This window comes from Narcine bancroftii, chromosome 2 (genome assembly GCF_036971445.1).
Source record: "Narcine bancroftii isolate sNarBan1 chromosome 2, sNarBan1.hap1, whole genome shotgun sequence".
Taxonomy (NCBI): Eukaryota; Metazoa; Chordata; class Chondrichthyes; order Torpediniformes; family Narcinidae; genus Narcine; species Narcine bancroftii.
In genome coordinates this window covers 149710183-149732275 of record NC_091470.1, presented here as the reverse complement: position 1 = coordinate 149732275, position 22093 = coordinate 149710183, and the positions used below count along the sequence as shown (strand labels likewise).

The following is a 22093-nucleotide window of genomic DNA, read 5'->3' as shown; positions in this document are numbered from 1 at the left end:
CACAAAACTCAAAACGGTCAACCAGTTTACCTATCTCGGCTGCACCATTTTATCAGATGCAAGGATCGACAACGAGATAGACAACAGACTCGCCAAGGCAAATAGCGCCTTTGGAAGACTACACAAAAGAGTCTGGAAAAACAACCATCTGAAAAACTTCACAAAGATAAGCATATACAGAGCCGTTGTCATACCCACACTCCTGTTCGGATCCGAATCATGGGTCCTCTACCGGCATCACCTACGGCTCCTAGAACGTTTCCACCAACGTTGTCTCTGCACCATCCTCAACATTCATTGGAGCGACTTAATCCCTAACATCGAAGTACTCGAGATGGCAGAGGTCGACAGCATCGAATCCACGCTGTTGAAGATCCAACTGCGCTGGGTAGGTCATGTCTCCAGAATGGAGGACCATCGCCTTCCCAAGATCGTGTTATATGGCGAGCTCTCCACTGGCCATCGTGTCAGAGGTGCACCAAAGAAGAGGTACAAGGACTGCATAAAGAAATATCTTGGTGCCTGCCACATTGACCACCGCCAGTGGACTGATATCGCCTCAAACCGTACATCTTGGCGCCTCACAGTTCGGCGGGCAGCAACCTCCTTTGAAGAAGACTGCAGAGCCCACCTCAATGACAAAAGACAAAGGAGGAAAAACCCAACACCCAACCCACAAATTTTCCCCTGCAACCGTGTCTGCCTGTCCTGCATCAGACTTGTCAGCCACAAACGAGCCTGCAGCTGACGTAGACATTTACCCCCTCCATAAATATTCGTCCGCGAAGCCAAGCCAAAGATTGGTGAACTAACAGCGAGGCATGCCAATTTTAAACTTTTGTATTTTTGATCTATTTATTTTCAGCAATTTTTTTAACCAATTGCTTGAATTCCAGATTACAGGGGTTTTACTGTACTGGAATCCCTCCTCAATATTAATGCAGGTTATTTTAGTATCTTTAGCCTTCACAGGTGTTGCTTGACTGATTGAATTCATCCATCGTTCTACAGTGTGCTCCAAATTCCAGCAAATGTAATATCTTTTGTTTTTCTAAAGCATCTTCACCTTTATACTTCACTTAAGATGTTACTTTTAACTCTTTAACCAGGTTTTAGTCCTGAATATTTTTTAAATCTAAAATTGAACATTCCTCAATCTGCCAAAGCCAGTGAATTTCATTGCCTGTAGACGTCGGCTTCTTGTGGATAAGATCTTCTCCCTTTCCTACTGTCAGCATATGAACAGTGGGAATAGCAGAATATAAATAGAGGCAGAATGTTAAAAAGTTTTGTACAGTTGCAGGGTCAGGCCCTCCTGCTTGAAGGGTGCTCCAACAGTGCAGTCCTCTCCTGGCTCTTTGAGAAGAGTTAGTCTACTTGGAGGACAGTTTGAACCAAGACCTTATTTGTGTTGGGATGGATACAGAGACACATCTAATGCTTTCCTGACATTGTAAAGCCCTGGTACTGTCATTGTCCAGCTGTAATGTGCCTCATCAGTAGGTGTGTGCACATATTTATTTCAGCAGGCTGATGTAAATATTGTGAACACAACTTGAAGGGCTCAGGCCCAATATATTGATTATATATATCTGAACTCTGCGAGACATGCTGAATTCCTACAGCATTTCTCTGTTCCTACTTACCTAAATATTCATATCCAAACTAGGTTTTTTTTCATACGACTATATAAAAAATAGATAAGAGTTCTTGGGACTTTTAAGACTTATCTGACACAACAGTAGACAGTATCCCATGATGTCACAAACCAACAAGAAATCCTGAAATTGTTATAGTAGTTTAGAATTCTGTTCGACTTATCAGATATGTAAAGGTTTAGTTATTTTAAGTAAACATTTTTCCACACCCTGTAGATATTGTGGTAGGTCACCAACACTTCAGTAACCTTAAGACAATTCTCATTTCAACTGAAACTCTACAGCAGTCCAGACCTGGGAGATTGAAAATCTCCTAAGGCAGCCAGCAGACTGAGGATTAAGTTACTAAACTGTTGGAAAGTGTTTGTTCCACATTCCTTGGATTGTAACCAGCCCTCCATCAGTCAGTTTTAGTCATGTGGGAATGCAGGTCAAAGCCACAGGGATCAGGGCAGGGGATGTGAAGGGTGGTCCACACACATGGTGTTAACACAACCTTCGCCGCCTTTTCTCAAACCATGGAATTTTCCAAGATTGCCTTTCTGCTGTTTTGATACAGTATAAAGCTCCCCTCAACATACCTTGTTTCTTTACTAGTACCGCCTTTATGCCTTTCATGATCTTTCCTACTGACATTCATTCACTGAGCATAGACCCTCCCTTGTTCTTTCCTCAACCCCATCACCACCTTTTCACTGGCTCTCTTGATCCTGTGGATGAATGAATCTCTAAATGCTTGCTGCTTTTGCAGAAAGCCGTTGACCTGAGACGTTAACCCCATTTCCCTCTCCAAGCATTTTCGGCATCCCATTAGGGTTTTCACATTTCCCAATCCCTATGTTTTATTTCTATTGTACATATTTCCTGTCGCTGATTCGAAGAAGAAACTTGTGGTAATCGTGTTTCCGGTTTGATTTTTGTGATGTTCAGAGTGCCCTTCTGGGAGATTCGGTGTGAACTGCCAGTTGGACTGTGCCTGCCGGACCAATGCCAGTTGTGACCCCGTGACTGGGTACTGCGACTGCCCTAATGGTTATTATGGCCGATCTTGTGAATATGGTAAGTTGGTTTGAGTCTCCAAGAAGATACTTGACATTGCGGACAATTTCAATTCAGCTGTCAAGAATCGTCCTTTTGTATTATTTTTAAGTGGGCATTGCAGGCAAAGCCAGTGTTTATTATCCATTTCTTGGTTGCCATGGAAGATGGTGGTGGTGGATATTCTCCATCTTAAACATTGCACACTTAAGCTAATTTGTTAGTCATAAAGACAGTTGGAAAAGGTGCGAAAAGCATCTCTAGATGCAGGAGACAGAACAACCCCCCCTCTCCCCTCCCCCTCCCCCCCCCCACCTGCTTCTAGATTGGAGCTGTGTAGATCAGACAAGGGATGGACAGCTGGATTCCTTCCTTAATGAACCTTCATAGGGTAAATTGAATTTTTTTGGCAGTTTGATAATTTTGTGGCCATTTCTGATACACTTTTTTAAAAAACTGTTCAAAATTTGAGGTTATCTGAATTATCAGTTCAGTCCTCAGATTTAATCAAGATTGGTAATGACTAGTTTGGGCCTCAGGATTGTCAGTCCTGTCTCAAACCAGTCAAATACCAAGCACACTTTGTTGTACCTGAAAGTGTTCAGCATGTTTGTCAGGCTTGGCTGTGAATTTTCTGATCTGCGTGTCCAATGGGGTTGAGTTTTGGATTAATTAAGTGAATGCAGATCTGCTGAGTGGACTGGAAGTGGGGCTGAGAGCTGAAGACCACTGTGTGGGGTGAACCAAGGTGGATGAGTGCATTTTAAGCACGTTTGGGTTGAACCTGGGAGGGTTTGGCTGGTGGTAACTGAGCTTCAAGATTAATGTGAGCCAAAGCTAGAAATCCGATGCCTGGTGGACTGGAAGTGGGTTGGACAAGAAGCAGGAAGAGCTGGATTTTGTGACTCTTTGAAGGGGGCAAGAGTCGCAAAGAAGGAAGGCAGTTTCTGAGGGAAATTCAATCTGGCTAATTATTGCCTAATCAGTTCACTCTCAATGGTGAGTCAGAGGAAGTCCACACAGTCAGAACCAGGGGTCAGAATTGAGCCTGTGAAATTACAGGTCTATCAGCTGTGTCAATACAATCTGAAAGCAAAAGAACAAGATAAGGATGATCTTAATTTTGGATTGAGTGGTCTCACTCTTACCCACAGAATACCATTTTATACAATTCCATATGCAATAGCACCACCTGCTGTTGGGATTCATAGCTACCAGAGATTCTTCAGCTTGGTCTTATTTACAACTGGTGTTTTGTTTGTATTATCCAGAGGTTAAGAAAATAAAGGGTTCTTGTAATAAATCCTACACTGCTGCTGAGAATCTAGACTGACTGGTAGAAAGTCAGAGAAACAGCCTTTTTAACAAAAATGGTCTTTGCCGGTAGGCATACTCGATGTGTAGCAGCGTGTGTGCTCTCACTGACCTTTGACCAGCCCATGTGACCTGCAGATCCCTCAGCTTCTGTTAAAAGCCTCCAGGCTTTCCACCTCAGTGACTTCATTCCAGCCACCCTCTGGGTTAAGAACTTTCTCCTGAAGACTAAACTGACTCTGTCCCTTGTTTTTGGATTGTTGCACAAGCAGAAAGCTCGCATTATCCTACCACATGCCTCTCTGCTCACAACGAATCCAAATGTGCCCTTCTTTGTCCACAGAAAATGAAAACTGCCTGATGTTCATAATCTAAAGGAGAATGTAGCCTTTGATACCTCCTATATAACATTCCCACATTATAAGCATCATCAATTATTTTATTATCTCCCTTTTTTCCCCTGATTTGTGACCTTGTTTGATTCTTGTCAATTATCAACTCTGGAAGGTTGCCATGTGATATTGCAACTTGTGTGAAAGGGTCTTGGGTTGAATAGGAAACAGATTTTATTCTAATTTGGGAACTTCAGTGCTGTGGGTGCAGACTAGGGTAATGCTGGAGGGGAGAGGAGAGCAAAGGATGATTGTGGGGTGGGGGGGGGGGGCATGGTGCTGAAGGTTGTCAAGATCCAGGACATATTACTTTATTTTCTTTCTTAAATTATTTTTAAAGCTGGCAGGGTGTCCTGGGTAAACTCCAATACACAGGGTGAGGATCTGAACACAGGTGATGAGCAGTTAGGCCCTGCAGTGACGGTCACAGGAATGTTTCTGCCTGTACGGGGATGGGGGGGGGGGGGGGGGGGGAGATGGTGAACCGACTCACATGGGCTGATGCATAACCATCTGTCTTCATCATAGCTGGGGAGAGGTGCTGGATGGGCTCCTTTGGAGTCAATTAAGTAAAATTAAATCAGTGGTTTTCAAATTATTTTCTTTCCACTCACATATCACCTTAAGCAATCCCTTACTAATCAGAGAGCACTTACGGCGTCAGGATTGTACAATGGAATGTGAGTTTAGGGGAGCAATTTGAAAACCTACACCAATTCCACCCCCCATCCCCTCCACTAACCCTATATTTTCTAGTTTCCTGTTATTTTATAAAAGGGTCACCACATTACCTCCTGGGAATTAAGCTTAGACATTTTGAGAGCAGATTGCAGCCTTTTTATTGCAACTTTTGTATCTGTTCACAGTCTGCCCTCTGGGGTTTCATGGATCAAACTGTCAACACCTATGTGACTGTAGGAACAGTGGGGCTTGTGACCCTGTGACTGGCCGGTGTCTATGTTCAGCTGGTTACCATGGACACCACTGTGAGAAAGGTAATGGACAACGTGCATTATAGTTTAAGGCCATACAAATAAGTCATTGCGTTGTTAACCTTGTCTCCTGGCCTTAGGCTAGAGCTGTCCATTTGTCTACACAGCCACTATTGAGTTTAGGAACCAGGCAATGCTCCCCAAACTTCAGGCTTCTGACCACTGTTCAGATGTTCTGCATTTGCCATTAATTGGGAAAGATGATGTCTTTGTGGTGCCAAACACAATCAAAGAGTCACACAAAAAGCATCTTCCACCCACCATATCTATCTATGCTAACCATTTAGTCTCTATACTTGGGCCATAGCCTTCTCTGTGCTGGTGATAGATCTAGATACTTTCTAAATGTATGCTGAATCCACCCTTTCAGGAAACCATTTTCCTCAGATCCTTTAATCCCCTGTGATCTGGATTTTGACCTCCATTATGGAGTGGAATTTCCTACTGCCCATCTTATCAAGATTCAATTTATTGTCATATAATACAGTGCAAAATTACATGGAATTTGTTTATGTTTGCTGTAAGGCTGACAGATTTGCCATTTGCAGAAATTGTCTGAAGCACCTCTTAAGAGAGTCCCCTTAGAGTCATCGAGTGGCTGTGGATTTGCTTCCACACCCCCACAGAGTCCAGTCCAAACCATCAGCAGCCTGAGCTCCAGATATGAACCTCCAATCAGGAACCCTTCAGTGCCCTCTTGCCTCCCAGAGCCTGTATCCCTCAATTTTATATAGCTCCCTCAGTCATAGAAATAAAACCAGCTAAAAGATTGGGCTTGCTCTATCTTGCACCATTTAACTCTCAGACATTGGGCCTTTGAAGGATTGTTCCCCTATGGCCCTCAGCTTTCTCTTTTTCTGGCCTACAACAGAATGTGAGCAAGGACAATATGGAGAAGATTGCCAGCAGCTGTGTGACTGTGAGGGAGGTGCAGCTTGTGAACCTGTAACTGGAGAGTGCCTCTGTCCGCCAGGGAAAACAGGCATCAGGTGTGATATTGGTGAGTTGTTATGCTATTTCTAGATCCGACAGTTTTAATCTTTTCCTAACCAGACACTCATCTTTTACCTTTTGTAAACTTGACTGAAATTAGGGTGCCAAGGTTACAGCAATTGGGGTTCGAATCAGGTGCTGTCTGTATGGATTTCCGCCAGGTGCTCAGGTTTCTTCCCACCATCTAAAAGGGTTGTAGGTCAACTAGGTGTCATTGGGCAGCATGGGCTTTCTAAATTAAAATTAAATGTCTGCTCCCATCCATCCATGATTTATATTATCTCCAATCCAACAGCTCACTTAATTCTTGTATCCTCACTTGAAATGTCTCCTGTCTTCACTGCATATCCCAAAACTGTCTCCAGTTCTGTAACACTCCAAGAACATAAGCACTTTGTACATTCTTGATTGCCTTGCTCCCCAGTTCCCGATGGTGCCTTTAGCTGTCCATGTAACAAGCTCAAAAATTCTCTCCCTTGCATTCTTAAAATCTTATGGTCAAGTGTAACTCTTGTTCACTATTTATTTCTGGTAAAACTTTCTGATGCTAAAGGGGGTGTATAAAATGGAGTTAATTGAGAGGTGAACGTTCCATGATTATTTACATCAATGGCATTATTAGTGCAACAAGGTCACATTCATTGAGGGCAAAGATTAGTAAAGTTGGCATTGACTTTAACACTATTTGCCTGTGGTTAATACGCACTTTGTCTCCTGCTGGTACTTGGGGAATCTAATTCACTCTGGTCTAGTACCTGTGTTGTCTTCTATCTTGAACCAAGGATTCCAGGGAAATCTACAAACTCTGGAAGTAGAAACTTAAAGCAAATGTACAACCAGCGAGCTATTGTAGCAAAGGCTCACACCTGTTGGAGCTTCAATCTCAATGATGTTACAGTACTAGGTTAAATATTAGTGCAGAGCTGAGGGAAAATGAGAAAGCCTACTCAATGTTTCAGGCCAACAAAGATGAGAGATCTCAATGTTAGAGCTTGTCCAATTAAGAAAGAAGTCTTGGAGCAAGTCTTCCAAAGGAGAGCAGACATCAGACAGAGATGCTCTCTATGCTGGGACAGTTGGAGATAATTGTTTCTGTCAGCAGCTAAACAGAATTCCAACAGAGTTTGCAAGTAATGGCATTTCCCCCTCCTCCACAGATTGCCAAGCCAATCAATATGGACCCAACTGCTCCTTAAGCTGTGACTGCTCCAATAATGCTCGATGTGACTCGCGGAATGGACATTGTACCTGCCTGGATGGCTGGATTGGGCCTACCTGCAAGGAAGGTAAGGAGAGAAGTTGTTTGGCAAGGAGCCAACTTGGCAGTGCTGTGGGGAAAGGGGGACCTGCTGAAGTGTTCACAGTAGGCTTGACCCTGCTTGGTGCCTTGTGGAAACCCATCCCACTCCCTCCAGAACACACATCAGTTCTTCAAGCATGGCTGACCTGCATTTGGCAACCACAATTCCCAATAACCTGAAACTCTAGCATTTTTTTTTAAATGAAGAGGGAGTTTCAGATTTCCACCAATCTCTAGGTCTCCAAATGGTCGGACCTTGAGTGACCACGATGTGAACTCAATAAGTCACCTAATCCATCCCAATCCTGTCTCCAGTGGGTTCATCCTCCACTCATGGTCACGTTGAGCACATGGCATCAGAGAGCCACATTATTATCTTCCCCTGTCCTCTTACAGCCCAGACTAAGATGAGAAATCAATACCTACAGAAAGGACCCTTCCAAGCTCAGCAAATGTTGGCAGATTATTGAACCCTCTCAGATTATCCTGTGGAATTTGTGAATAACAATTAATTAAACTGGAGTGACTGTCAATGGATTCTCTCCTCAGTCACAATTCAGCAACATTAATTTCCAGACGTCCTGTGCATCTAAATTACAAGTGTTCATCTTGAGAGATTTGTGCATGCTGGTTCAGATCCCATATCACAGAAATTAAATAGGAATGGCACATATTGGGGTTATGGGAGTGAGGGCGGGAAGCATCATCGATCAAATAGTTGAATACTTTGGATGTGCTCCTAAACTAAGGCTCATTACCCTGTGGGGTGAAAGTACCATCATTTGAGAAGACAGGTGAGTTTTCCTGGTGGTACATCTGACACCTTCTCCCAATGACTGCAAGACTTACCCCCGATCCTCCCATAATCCAAGGATGTGCCTGTTAATTCCCCTGAATATAGATGTGTTATGGGCATGAGAATGAAAATTTGTCACAGGGAAATGTGGGTAATTGGATGGTGCCCAAATAGTCTCCAATGTTCTGACAGGATTTGAGAACTGTGCTCTCTGTTTTCAGGAGGACCTCCCAAACCACCACATCACCTGCAACCTGCTGCCCTAGGGAATGTGGTACCAGATCCCAGCTTGGGATTGTAGTCACCTAAGCATATACAGAGGCAGACTGCTGTCTTTGACCAGCATCAAGGAGACTGGTTCTCAAACTGCATCACTGCCCAGACAGACGCCACAGAAAGTAGATTTATGGGACCATGCATTCAGCAAATTGGGCAAGATTCCCATCATTATTCAGGCTATTCAGATAACTTGGGGAAAAAAAATGGATTGCTGGTGGATTCAGTCTCACCTTGCGGTCAAATGCCAGAAGACAGAGGTAATCAAAGCAATGGCTTTTTCATCTTCTTCGAACCTTGAACAAAATGAACAAGCTCAAATTTTAGACTGATGAGAATATTCTCGATAATTAAAGACCTATCTTCAGCTAAAAATATATAATTTTATTTTTATAAAGCAAATCCCAGATGGACTCGATTACTTGAGATGAGCATTACAGGTTGGTTTTATTCCTGGCACAACATTCGCTGATCAAGGAAGTATTAAGCATCATACCTCAGTTTGCCATCCAGTATCGGAGAGCAGGTGGCTTTTCCATTCCGGTGGGAAGTTTGCACATTGATGGCAAGGCTTTGCAATCAGTACAATGAACCAAGGAAGTCGTAACGCTGCATCACAGGCCTGAAGACTGAGGATGCTATTGTGGAAATGATAAATAATAGCATCTCCACAGACTTGGTTGGCCGGTGAATGAAATGCAGCAGTGTTGAGAGAATGTGCCTCCAGCATTCAGACACTGACCAGTTCCACCTTCAGTTGATGCACTGACTCCAAGTCATTGACCTAGTACAGATGCTTCCTCTAGTTCCATCACCCAGCGTGGGGCATACCACAGAAAGTTTGTGACCTCACAAGTCGGACTGCACTACAACAGAATGGCTTCATAAACTCTTGTCAAAAGGCAATGCACAAATGGCCAACAATCCTAAATTCATCCTTCCCTTTCTCCATCTTGTGTGTGGTCTCAACTTGACATATCCTCATTTACTGCCAGGTTGAGGCCACACGTAAATTGGAGGAACAATGCCTTAAATTCCATCTTGGAGTCTCCAGCTAGACAGCATCAATATAGACCTCCAATTTCCAGTAGTTTTCTTGCTTTCCTCTCCTCGCACTCATCACCTGCTAAACTGTGCTGTTTCTCTTCCCCCACCCCCATCTTCTCACTCAGGTACACCTGAAGAGCAGCTCAGGACCAAATATCAATTACCATAGATACTGCATGACCTGCTGGAGGGTAGCAGAGTTTGACAAATGGTGAAGACATTCTGAAAATGATCTCCCAAGTCAGAATGGACATGGGCTGCCAGGACAGTGAAAGCAGAGTCATTCACTGATATTTTTCTTTCCTACACAGAAAAATGCAAGTAAAATTGAGGGTTGATCAGTGATAGAAAACACTAGGGAAGAAGTAACCTTATCTGTTTGTTCCCATGACAACTTTTAATTTTACTCCATTTCCTTTTAGTATAAGCTCACATGCTACATTAGACTTTAGTGTGTTGGACACAAGGTTCACAGAATTGTACAGGAGAGCTGTTGCCTAGCCTTGTGCTGGGGTCTAGGACTTAATCTTACAGTCATTTCATTACTTCCACAGAATTTTGGAGCAAAGCTACTGACTGAACTTGGACACTTGCCCTAATGAACACTGTTTCAAAGCACATCAGCTTTTTTATATTAAAAAAGATCTTTTCTACTAAATCACTGTGGGTAGATTTTCAAATTAATGAGCCACTTAACTGCTGCTGCCATATCCAATGTGGGGCTACAGTCACTTGTTGCCCTCTCACCATTCATCTGACTTTAGGCCTGCGATTCACTTGGAAATATAAGTGAAATTCTAAAGTTTGCAGCCCTGATTTAAACATTGCACAAGGGCTGCAGGAGAGGAGTTAATGGGATTGAGCACGAAAGGTTGCATCAACTTGCAGAGGCTCAGGTCTCATCTTAAATTACAGCTCGGTTAATTCCAAGCTGCTGGATTCCTCCACTAAAATGGGGTGCATTTTCCTCTATAATGCCCCCTGGAATCAGGCAGCAGCCTGCCTTGAGAAGCACCCTGCTGCCCATTGGCTTACCTGCCCCCATTCTTGATGGTGCTTTGTGACATGCAGAGAAAGGCTTACTGTCCCTTCGCATAAAATGATGTGATTTCCAGGAATGGATAATGGAGCTAATACCAGTGTCCAAGGCCTTGAAGTTCTCCAGAGCAGCAAGAGGTCCCCTCTTCCCCACAAACCACCAGAACACTTTCAAAACTGCGGCTCCGTCCAACAGGCCACCCCTGTTGTTGCTCTTCCTCTGGAGCAGAAACTCACAAGTGATTCTCAACCTTTTTCCTCCCACTCACATAAACACTGAAGTACATGACACTACTTAAAAGCATTCAAATAAATGCTGGTTTAAAAGAAATCTAAACATACCTTTTACGCCATTGACAACGTACTGTCCCTGAACCATAGAACGTGACAGCACAGAATGAGGCTTTTCAGCCCATCTAGTTTGTGCCACACTATTAGTGCTTCGTCCCATCGATCTGGATCTGTGCGTATGCAAGTATGTACTGTAACTCGATGAGTGAAGTTGGGGGGACTGGTTGTAAAGTAGAGGCAGTGTGGTTTGAATGGTTCCCTTTTAGCGTGAAGCTCATTGGCGAGGTGCTAAACTGGAAAGTAACTGTGGGGTCACCTACCGGCAGCTGTCATCAAGTTCAGGATTTGCAAACAATTGCTTGGAAATTCCCATCTCATTCACACATAATGTGAGGAAATGCTGGCAATTCCACACATAATCCAGACCAATAGTCAACAATTTCTTCAAGAAATTGCTGGTATACTTTAGTTCTCCAGTGTTCCCGCTTCGTGCTGTGAATGGCAGGAACTTCAGTTTCATGTCAACTGGCACTGCAGAATGAAGTGAACAGATTCTCCAGAGGAGATTAAACAGAGCCCAAACACCAACCACTAAGTTTGGGAATTAGAGGTGCTATTATGAATACGTTTTCAGGTCATTTGTGTCTTATTCAATTTACTGTGCTAAACACACATGGTTTCCTAATGGAAGCATTTGTATTCCTGCATACTATAATAAAGATTCTAAACTCACCTCTCTCAACTAGCATTTCCACTTTTGGGGATCTTATTTCTCTTGTCAGTGAGTTGCCTATTGCTTATCCTGTTACTTCAAAGTGATTCACAATTTTTATTAGCATAAGTGACATAAGAAACAATCTCAAAATCAAATACTGACACCAAGATACATATAAGGGACAAAAAGTTTGGTTAAAGGTTCGAGAAGTATCTGGCTCATAAGGAGTACATTTCTATCTGGCCTACATTGGCTATTGGCCCCAGTACTCCATGCTTTATTGTTAATTGGACTGGAGATGGTAGGTACAGTTGAATGATTTAATCAATAATCAACTGACAATCATTGGGACAACATGGAGCCACTGATGGAGGCCAAATTACTCACCAACTGTGGAGTTCTCAGGGACCATTCAAATAAAAGTCCTGTCTCCCAATCACTCAGGAGTTTGCTTTGAGTGTCATGGAGAGATACAGCACAAAAACACACCATTTAGCCCAGAATCTGTGCTGACCACCTACCATTCGTCAACAACGAGAGTCTACTGCTCACCTGCACACAAAGGACAACTTAGTCACCAATTAATCTCAAATCCATTTTGCCTTTGAGACATGGGAAGAAACCAGCGCACCTAGAGGAAGCCCCACGATTACAAGGAGAAAATGTAAATTCCATACAGTTAGTGCTGAATATCAGGATTGAAGCTGAGTTGGCAGAGCTGCGGTGCAATACCTCTACTAGTTGTGCCACCTGCATACGAGACGAGGTGGTGATTGGAAAGATTGGAAGCAGCGCCTATGGAAGAATTGAGAGTAAAGAGACAGACACAAAGGAAGTAGTAGTTTGTGCACCACATTACATCTTGACAGATAACAAAGGGCAACAGTGGTAGGTAAACTAACACAATATCTGCCTTACCCATTGCAGGAAGAAAGGCAATGCTCTAGAAATTCACCAAATAAGATCAGAAGTTAAAATTTATTTATACATTGATAAAAACTAAATCTTCAAAATCTGTGATATTAATAAACATTTGGGAGATTCCAATGTAGCACAAGAGTGCAGGAGTTAAGTTACAGGTCAATATTCTTAAAGTTACAATAAGCAGGGAACAGGTCTGCCCCATAGTCCTTTGCACTCCCTCACTTCTCAATGCTGGGAACAGGCCCGACTACCCAAATCATGATTTTACTGGTTGGGTTCAGAAGGCAACTGAAACCAAAAGTGAAGCAATGCCCAAATCTTCCTCATGAGAGACTGGGAGAGAAGTTCACCTGGGAGAGAAGTTCACCTGGGAGAGAAGTTCACCTGGGAGAGAAGTTCACCTGGGAGAGAAGTTCACCTGGGAGAGAAGTTCACCTGGGAGAGAAGTTCACCTGGGAGAGAAGTTCACCTGGGAGAGAAGTTCACCTGGGAGAGAAGTTCACCTGGGAGAGAAGTTCACCTGGGAGAGAAGTTCACCTGGGAGAGAAGTTCACCTGGGAGAGAAGTTCACCTGGGAGAGAAGTTCACCTGGTACAGTTGTACTGCACAGTGATCATTAATCAGTGGTCCACAGTGATCAGTAATCGGCTGTTGCTGCTGGCTACACTGGAGAGAAATTGAAAGAGGGCATTGGCTTCCTAGCAATCTCTCTGGGCACTGGCTGCCTAGTGGTAAGCACCCATTAACTCCCATTAACTAGCTAATCAAGGGTCTTGGTTTAAACCAGCAGTGAGGAGGGGCTGGGAATATTGGCTAATCTTCTCCCTCCTTCCGTCCCTTCATCCTTTTCTCCCCCATCCTCTAAAATGAGAATGCTCAACAAGGCAGACAAAGCACTGAAATTTCTCACATGGACGAGTTCGGGAGGGGAAAGGGAATATGGAGTGGAATATCTCCTTGCCAGTGGTGTCAGGAGGAGGTGCTTTTTGCACCAACTGCAGCCATGCAAGGTCTGGGTTGGAATCCCAACATTTTCCACAGACACCTGAACTGGCTGACAATGGTTCCAGCCTGTGAAGAAAACAAAATGCTGGAAATACTCTATGTCTGTGGATTGAGAAGCAGAGTTAACATTTCAGGTCAGTTACCTCTTCAAGCAGAAACATTTCCTTTGTTCCCCTCTCTGGAGGCGCTGTCTGGACAGTTAAGAATTTGAAGTTGCTGGTTTCTCATTCAGTGGCAACCTTGCTTTGGGAAAAGAATAATCCATTTCCATACCAACCAAGGTCACAATAACAGACGTTAATCAGAATCTAAGGATTCTAACTCTGGGACTAACGATGCTTCCTGTTCACAAAATGGCAACTGAAAAGCAAGGAGCAGGAATCCTGGCCGTTAAACTCATTTCATTGGTTCGTTGTTCCTCAGCAACCGAGCTAAGGTGTACGAGCATCCTACCATTCTCTATTTAGCCCACATCTCACTCTCCCTCTCTCTCACTCACACACTGTCCCCATTCATTCTCTTGGCCTGCCTTCCTTTGCCCCTGCCCCCTCCCCCAGGGCTTTCTCACTCAAGATGCTTTCTCATCCTTCTGCCAGCCTTTACACTTGCTTATCCAGCTGCCCTCACTTGCTTGCAATCATTTTTAGGAGGTTGCCTTGGGAAACAGCATTTGCTCAAACTTCCTTGCTTTGCATGGTGCATTGAATGACCAGTGTCTTGGTTCTTTGGATTTAGATATGCATGATAAATGGCAGCTCTCAGTGACTAATCACAGTTTATGCAAATACTCTAAAACTATTTTAAATGCACCCTCTGAGTGTGAAACATTCAAGAGACAATATATCCATGAAAATGTCTTTGAAATGAACTTGTGCTGAAGCTGCTCAGCATCATTAGGGTTAATGTCACAATAAATTCACATGGACCCTGAGTTAAAATTATACATAGCATTTAAAATTAGTTTTCTGAAAGTGCCTTATATGGAGCATTCACAAGTGGATGAGATTATTGTTGAGAATACCAATCATTTCTAGTCACCATCAAGGAACACACGCAGGAATTTAAATTTGGCTGCCTTTGATGGGACATGTTAATCACACGCAGTGTTATTCATTGGTCTCCTCACCATGCTTAAATAATTGGTGGGCCTCTGTTCCTTAACTACCCCTTGCATTAGACTGAGCTCCTGAGAAACCTGAAGTGCATTTGATGGTCATTCAGCCAATGCTGAGATTATTGGACAATGGGCAAATGTGTAACTGTGGCCAAGAACTTGTTGAAATGGGGATCCAGGAAGATGGAACTTGGATTCTGATGCAAGAGCTAAACAAAGACGGAGGGATGGCTAAACATCCGTTTCAATCCGCAGTCTTTCCATGCGTTGGACGTTCCGTTGCACTGCAATGTGATTCGTTATCTCCCTGGCGCACAACTCGGGAAACCAGCCCCTCTCCCAATCGCGTATCCTTTTTCCGTGGTACCAGCCTATCAGAAGGAAGGTGAGATCCTGTTAAAGGGCATACTCTAAACAGCAGCAGCAGTGGTGGTTGTGCAATGGTAGGTATTTCAATAGACCAGCATTGATGGCCAGCTATATTTTCCCCAAGTGACAATATTGATTATTGAGGGCATCCAAGAACGCTATATTCTTGATGAGTAATTTCAACCATATTCAGTCTATTTGACTGGCAGGGCATCTCAGAAACTGAACAATTCTGTTCTCATTTGACACCCTTCTTGGAATCCTTCCAGTCTACATCCTCTTTCCCGGTTCACAAGCAATGTATCATCCCAGTAAGGTCTACAATACAAAGGCCAAGGCCAGTCAGTCATTGCTGGATAATAGCAAGTTATCATACCTTCTCCAGCAATGTGAACAAGGGAAGGATTCTGGGCCAAGGTGCCATTGGGAAGCAAGCATCAATAGGGCACACATTAAGATTAGGGTATGCAAAAGATTCATCATCCCAGACCTACCATCTACTTTCTGAAGAATGACCACCACATCTGCCTGTTGCAGCGACAACTCATCCGGCTGTTTGGCCAGATGCGCTTTGATGATCTCCACTTGCTGGAGACCTGGGAGAAGAAAAAAGAAACAGTTACTCCCCAAATTTCAGGCAAGAGCAGGTTCCAAGGCCCCTCAGACAAACATCGACAAGCCAGAAAACATGGCTTTAAACAACTGTTTAAAGGGTGGGGGGATGGCGGGGGAAGGTGCAGAATCGGAAAGGTTCAGGGTCACCTCATAGGCACATGTGCCTTTCAACCATCAGCAACAATTAGCATTATCAATCTGGATTCCACCTTTAAGCTTTCTACTGAGATCTTCTTGCCAGCCTTTTGACAGAAAATCACTGTGTAAAACGTTTTCATCATTGTGTGGGGACACGCAAGGATAGCATCGAGAAAAAAAATTTCTGACCTCAACAGCACAGCAGGGTCTCAAATGTCAGGAGAAGTAAATTTCTAGACAATGGATGACTAATATTTCATTACTGATATTAAGGCAATCACCAGAAGTAGTGCATTTCAAACAGAATGGAAGAACAGGAGAGATGTCTGTAGCCGGGAAGAGAAATGTTGCTGCTAAAGATTGCAGAGAATGGACATCAGGGGTTGGAAACCCCTTTTGAGAAAGCAGTGTCTTTGTTCTGTCACCATGGGAAACTCTGGTCTCTGTTTGCTGCCATGCTGATGTGCCAGTCTCTTTACCTTCTTTATTGGCGAGGTCATCATGCTTCTTCAAGATGGCATCAATCCATCGAGCTCGGTCGCTCCTGCCATGGAAAGAAGGTGGGAGAGGGCTCACTTTTCTCCTCATCTTGAGGACCCCCACATAAACTCAACTTTGGTTGATCCTCCAATCCTCACAGCATCGTAGCAACCCCTCTCTCCCCAACCCCCGGCACCAAAGCACACAGGTAAATGGACTCCCAAGACCCAATACATCTGCAGTGCTTCTGATAACCATAAGATGGTTCCTCCCCCACAACTTGATGAAGGGCTCAAGCCCGAAACATTGGTTCTGTATCTTCACATTTGCTACTTAAAAGCACTGTTTGACCTGCTGAGTTTCTCCAGCACTTGTGTGCTTTTTCACCATAAGATGGCAGTGTCTGTCCAAAACCCCCAATGCCACTTCACATCCACACCAAGACCCCAACCCATTCCCTTCTCTGCCATCATTTGGCTGGAAAATGATTGTGCCATTGACCAGGATCATTACTGCTTCTCTCCCTCTCTCCAAAAGCTGCCTGACCTACTGAGTATTTCCACCATCCTCTGTAGTTACAAGGCAAACTGGAGTATTGACTTTTATTTAAAAAGGAGATCACAGAAAGGGCTTTGATGGGACTGCACCCCAAAAAAATATTTTATCATAAAGTGTGCTTGTAGTCCATTAAACATTCACCAAACAATGAGCAAACTGAACAGAATGTAGTTCTATTCTCTGGTTAGAATAAATCAGTGAACGATTCTCAGAGGGTCAAGAATTCTGCAGTTACATTTGAGGAACTTGGTACTGTTTCCTAGACAACAGATTGGCTATTTGGGATAGAAATAAGGAGAATATTTGCTCAGGAAGTTTGAAATTTATTACTCAGAGGATTGTGGATGCTCAGTGATTGAGTGTACTCCAAACTGAGAAATTTTGGACACCGAGAGATATGGAGAGCTGGCTGGGTTCAGGCATGTTTTACCTGATTGGTGAAGCAGCCTCAAGGAACAACGTGGCCCAACCCAGCTTCCATTCTTTTGTTGTTACATGTTCAGGGTAACTGGTATTTATCAGTACTACCCATTCACCACAGCTCCAAACCACCGAGCTCAGGGATTATGTCTCAGCTGGGATATCCATGACACTGATCAAAGTGGCCTTGGGCTAGAAAATGGGAGTTTAAGTACACCAGGACTCTTGAGCTGAAGGTCTGGATTGCAACTTTTTTTTAAAAAAAGGTCAACATGTGTTGGGAGAGAACGTGGGAAGGGAGGGAGAACATCAATTTTGGCTCTGATCACGTCATTGAATTAAATGCTGCATCTAAACTACATCCCTAATCACCCTGTGGTAAAATCAGGTGATAAAACTGTAACTTAGAAGATGGAGAGAGGAGTAGGGAATTGGGTGAGAGGAAAATAAGGCCCAGAATGGGAGGGAAGATGATAGGGAATGATGAGAAAGAAAGGAAATGGGAGGGATGGAAGAAGGGAATAGGAAGAGCGAGGGAAGGGAAAGAGTGCATGGGAGATGGGTTAGGAGGGAGCAAATGGTGAGAAAGAAACAGGCTGTGAAGGTTGGGATGTGATTGTGGGAAGAGTGGAAGGAAATATGAGAGGATTCATTTTAGAAATTGTGGGTGAGTAGTAGAGCTTGGAATTTAAATTTTAAATGTTATTAAATTTTAATTAAAAAAAATTCTGACATGCAGCAAAGTTACAGGCCATTTCAGCCCACAGGTCCACACTGCCCAATTTACATCCAATTAACCTACACCCCCAGAAATGCAGGGGAGAATGTAAAAACTCCTTAGTGAGGGATTTGAACTCCAGTCCCAATCGGTGGCTCTATAAAGGCATTACACTAATCGCAATGCTAACCCTGCCGGAAGAAGGGGAGGAGCTGAGGTCTGACTGCCAGATATACTCACAGTGAGTCCGTGCCGAAGACCATTTGCTCCAGTTCGTCAGCGCTGTTCTTTTTCATGATGATCTTAAAAAGGTACAGGTTAGAGCCAGTGCGAGGGAGTGTGGCACCTCCTGAAGTCTTCCCTGGAGGTGAGTGGGGGGAGTCGCTGGCCTCCAAAGTCTCTACCTCCAACTGGTCCAATGTGGCATAGTTCTGTACCATGTAACTCTCCTCACTGTCAAGAGGACAGAACTATTGGCATCCTGGGTAATCAACAATATCATGACGCTGCCCTTACTCCACCAACACTGGTAGAGCATTGAATGGCCCCCCCTTAACCCTTCCAGTACAAGGTATGGAGTTGCAACACCTTCCATCACTTTCCCAACCAACAGGAGAATGGAATGATGTGACCAACACCCGACCATATATACCCTATGGAGGGCTATAGGAGGGAGAAGTTTGAATGTACGTGCATGGAGAATTGGGTATGGGTTGGATAGCAGGGTTTTGTACCACTATCGACTAATGTGGTCCAACCTGTGAAGCCAAGTTGAGAAGTCTCTGGACCTGGACATTGATGCATTCTGCTAAGGACACCAGAAGTAGGTCATCACTCAGTTTAGTGTCATCGGTGAGTTCCCAAAGTCCATTATTAAGGTTAGCAACCAAACCAATGCAGGTTCGGTGATTACTCCCTCCCATATAGACCCCAGACTCCGAGGGAGGGCTGCTAAAGGCAGTTACCTTCGTTTCCGGGTGATGATCAAAACATCGTTGAAAAGGAAGAGAAAACAAGTTTGTTTCCCAAACATTTTTCCAAAGATCCCAGATTCTTCAGCAAATGTAATTAATTCTCCTTTCTTCTGCAGCCATCGTGAAGAAGAAATCAAAGGGAAACCCTAGAATATAAGATAGCGTCACTGACTGGGCCTGGTGGGGATGGGAGCAAGAGTGCATGGGTGTTGAGACTCGGGAAGGAGCAAAGGAGCAGGGCTCAGAGCAAGCAGGACAGCCTTGAAGTGAGAGGGTTATGGGGTGAGAATGGGATGGGGTTGATGGAAGGACTGAGAGGTGAGAGGGTCAGTAGAAGGAGAAAGGGACAGGGATTAGAGCAATGGGACACGAGATGAGTGATGGGATGAGGAAGGGGGTTAGCGGCAGGAGAAATGGGGCAAGAGGGAGGAAGAAAGGGCCGCATAGTACAGGTAGAGACCAATCTCAGCACAACACCTTGATCTTCCCAAAATCTAGCTGTGTCTGGATCACGAACATCTGCTCTGTCCTCTCCATCCTCCGAGCTCCATCATTACACATTTTCACCAGCTGGAACAGAGCACAAGGTGAAGATTGTTTACGCTCAAGGTTCAGCTTTAGGGAACTGAGATTTGTCAAACAGGAGTTGGATAACCAGGAATTTTTTTAATGGAACTGACAACTGGAGAACCAGCCAGGCGTAAAAATAATGGGGACAATGGATTAGAAATGCAGGAAGTGATCACATCTTGAAGTAAAACATTCCAATTCCCAGTCATTGGAAAATTGAGGCAAAAGAAATTGCCCTATATTTCTTCCTAAGTGCTGCCTAACCTTTTGAGAGGTCCAGGTGGTGCTGTTCAACAAGGAATAGGAATGAGATTCTGAGCAAAACCTGCCCTTCTTGAGTAGGAAACAAGTGAAAGACAGCCTCAGCACTGACAGAACTTGAAACAAAGACATGCTGGGAGCAAGGACTACTGAGCTGGTACCTAGTTAGGGTGCCAACATGTCAGACCCTTGTAATGTGAAGAGGGGTGCTGTGGGCACAGTGGCTGAGGGTGGGAGAAGACACCAGACATACCTTACTGATGGCTTTCAGTGCTTGAGTTGCTGTGTCATATTCCACTTGAAGGCGATTCGTTTTCTGACAAATTGTCTGAAAGAAACGTGAGGGAGATTTAGTGTAAAAACATAGATATTGAAGTGTAGGTGATGACTGGGATTGTTCAATCTCTGGGTCCTTCCAATTTAAAGCTGGTCCAAATAGTCAAGCACGTCCTTGCTCAGGGCAATCCAGGAGCTCAAGGTCGCTCAGGGCAATCCAGGAGCTCAAGGTCGCTCAGGGCAATCCAGGAGCTCAAGGTCGCTCAGGGCAATCCAGGAGCTCAAGGTCGCTCAGGGCAATCCAGGAGCTCAAGGTCGCTCAGGGCAATCCAGGAGCTCAAGGTCGCTCAGGGCAATCCAGGAGCTCAAGGTCGCTCAGGGCAATCCAGGAGCTCAAGGTCGCTCAGGGCAATCCAGGAGCTCAAGGTCGCTCAGGGCAATCCAGGAGCTCAAGGTCGCTCAGGGCAATCCAGGAGCTCAAGGTCGCTCAGGGCAATCCAGGAGCTCAAGGTCGCTCAGGGCAATCCAGGAGCTCAAGGTCGCTCAGGGCAATCCAGGAGCTCAAGGTCGCTCAGGGCAATCCAGGAGCTCAAGGTCGCTCAGGGCAATCCAGGAGCTCAAGGTCGCTCAGGGCAATCCAGGAGCTCAAGGTCGCTCAGGGCAATCCAGGAGCTCAAGGTCGCTCAGGGCAATCCAGGAGCTCAAGGTCGCTCAGGGCAATCCAGGAGCTCAAGGTCGCTCAGGGCAATCCAGGAGCTCAAGGTCGCTCAGGGCAATCCAGGAGCTCAAGGTCGCTCAGGGCAATCCAGGAGCTCAAGGTAGCCCACACTAACCTTTTTAATTTAATTTTGAGATACAGCGCAGTAACAGGTCTTTCCAGCCATGGCCAAGTGCTGCTGAAATACACCAATTATCCTCCAAAAATGTACAAGGGTTGTAGGTTGGTAGAAACCCCATGCAGACTCAGATTGTAAAACCCTTGCAGGCAGTGTCAGATTCAAACCCAGGTCACTGGCGCTGTAATAGAGTTGCATTTACCGCTTTTTTCCCCACAAAAAAAAAGTCTGTAAAGTTATGAGGGAAATACTAATGGTTTATTCCAGCCAACTGTGAGGCTCAGTGCAGTGCATTCTCTATATATCACATGCACACACCCCCTCCCTCATCCCCCAACCTCTGTGAAGCATTTTCTGAATAATGGTTTGATCGGTTTGTATGCAGTGTCAAATAAAAGAGATGAAGGCTCTGTGCACACTAAGGCATTGTTGACCCAGAGTACAATTCTGACCCAACAGACTCCTTTGTTATTACCATCTTATTCTAGCTCTCCTCAAGGAGCTATTGGTTAAAATGAAAGCAAAATTATGATATGCCCAACAAGCACCTGCCACCACCTCCACAAAGTTGCGAGTCCCCTTCCAATTGTCTATGAATTATTTTATTTTCTGGTGCCCAACACTCAACATGTTCGCATTCTCAAATGCTCAAACCAGCTCATGTTCATGAAAGTATAATGAAGTGCACAGACCAAAAGTAGCAGAAAATTAACATCAACCAAGCTCCCACAGTTTTGGTGCAGTTGGTCGAGGGTGGAATTAAAACACAAAGCTGGAGAAGCTCAGGATAGGCAGCGTACTTTAGGTAGCAAAGATAAAGATACATCACCAATGTTTCGGGCTTGGCCCCTTCATTAAGGATATAAAAAATGTTGGCAGACATTTGTCAGTGGAGAAGTGGCGGCAAGGAGAGAGGGGTTGGGGGAGGAGAGAGAGGGGGAGGGAAGGGAAGGGCTCCTCCCCTCACCACTTTGTTCAGATGTCT

General features: G+C 44.4%; 2 protein-coding genes across 6 annotated transcripts in view; one reads left to right on the top strand and one right to left on the bottom strand.

Moving 5' to 3' along the window:
• Positions 1-11877, top strand: part of LOC138754360 (multiple epidermal growth factor-like domains protein 6) — a 294761-nt gene extending 282884 nt beyond the window's left edge. For 3 of the 4 annotated variants that reach the window (XM_069918531.1, XM_069918533.1, XM_069918535.1), the window contains 5 exons: positions 2589-2717; positions 5269-5397; positions 6266-6394; positions 7545-7673; positions 8705-11877. In XM_069918531.1, coding sequence (XP_069774632.1) covers positions 2589-2717; positions 5269-5397; positions 6266-6394; positions 7545-7673; positions 8705-8784 — 596 coding nt within the window. In that variant the 3' untranslated portion in view covers positions 8785-11877. The remainder of the gene's footprint in view (positions 1-2588; positions 2718-5268; positions 5398-6265; positions 6395-7544; positions 7674-8704) is intronic. The other variant, XM_069918534.1, reaches the window with a different exon arrangement.
• Positions 11878-12809: 932 nt separating this feature from the next.
• The window catches only part of arhgef16 (Rho guanine nucleotide exchange factor (GEF) 16), a 33010-nt gene continuing 23726 nt past the window's right edge, over positions 12810-22093 (bottom strand). For both annotated transcript variants that reach the window (XM_069918536.1, XM_069918537.1), the window contains exons 9-15: positions 20250-20324; positions 19643-19735; positions 19157-19311; positions 18432-18644; positions 16495-16559; positions 15757-15858; positions 12810-15264 (exon numbers count right to left, since the gene is read on the bottom strand). In XM_069918536.1, the coding sequence (XP_069774637.1) occupies positions 15125-15264; positions 15757-15858; positions 16495-16559; positions 18432-18644; positions 19157-19311; positions 19643-19735; positions 20250-20324 (843 nt within the window). In that variant the 3' untranslated portion in view covers positions 12810-15124. The remainder of the gene's footprint in view (positions 15265-15756; positions 15859-16494; positions 16560-18431; positions 18645-19156; positions 19312-19642; positions 19736-20249; positions 20325-22093) is intronic.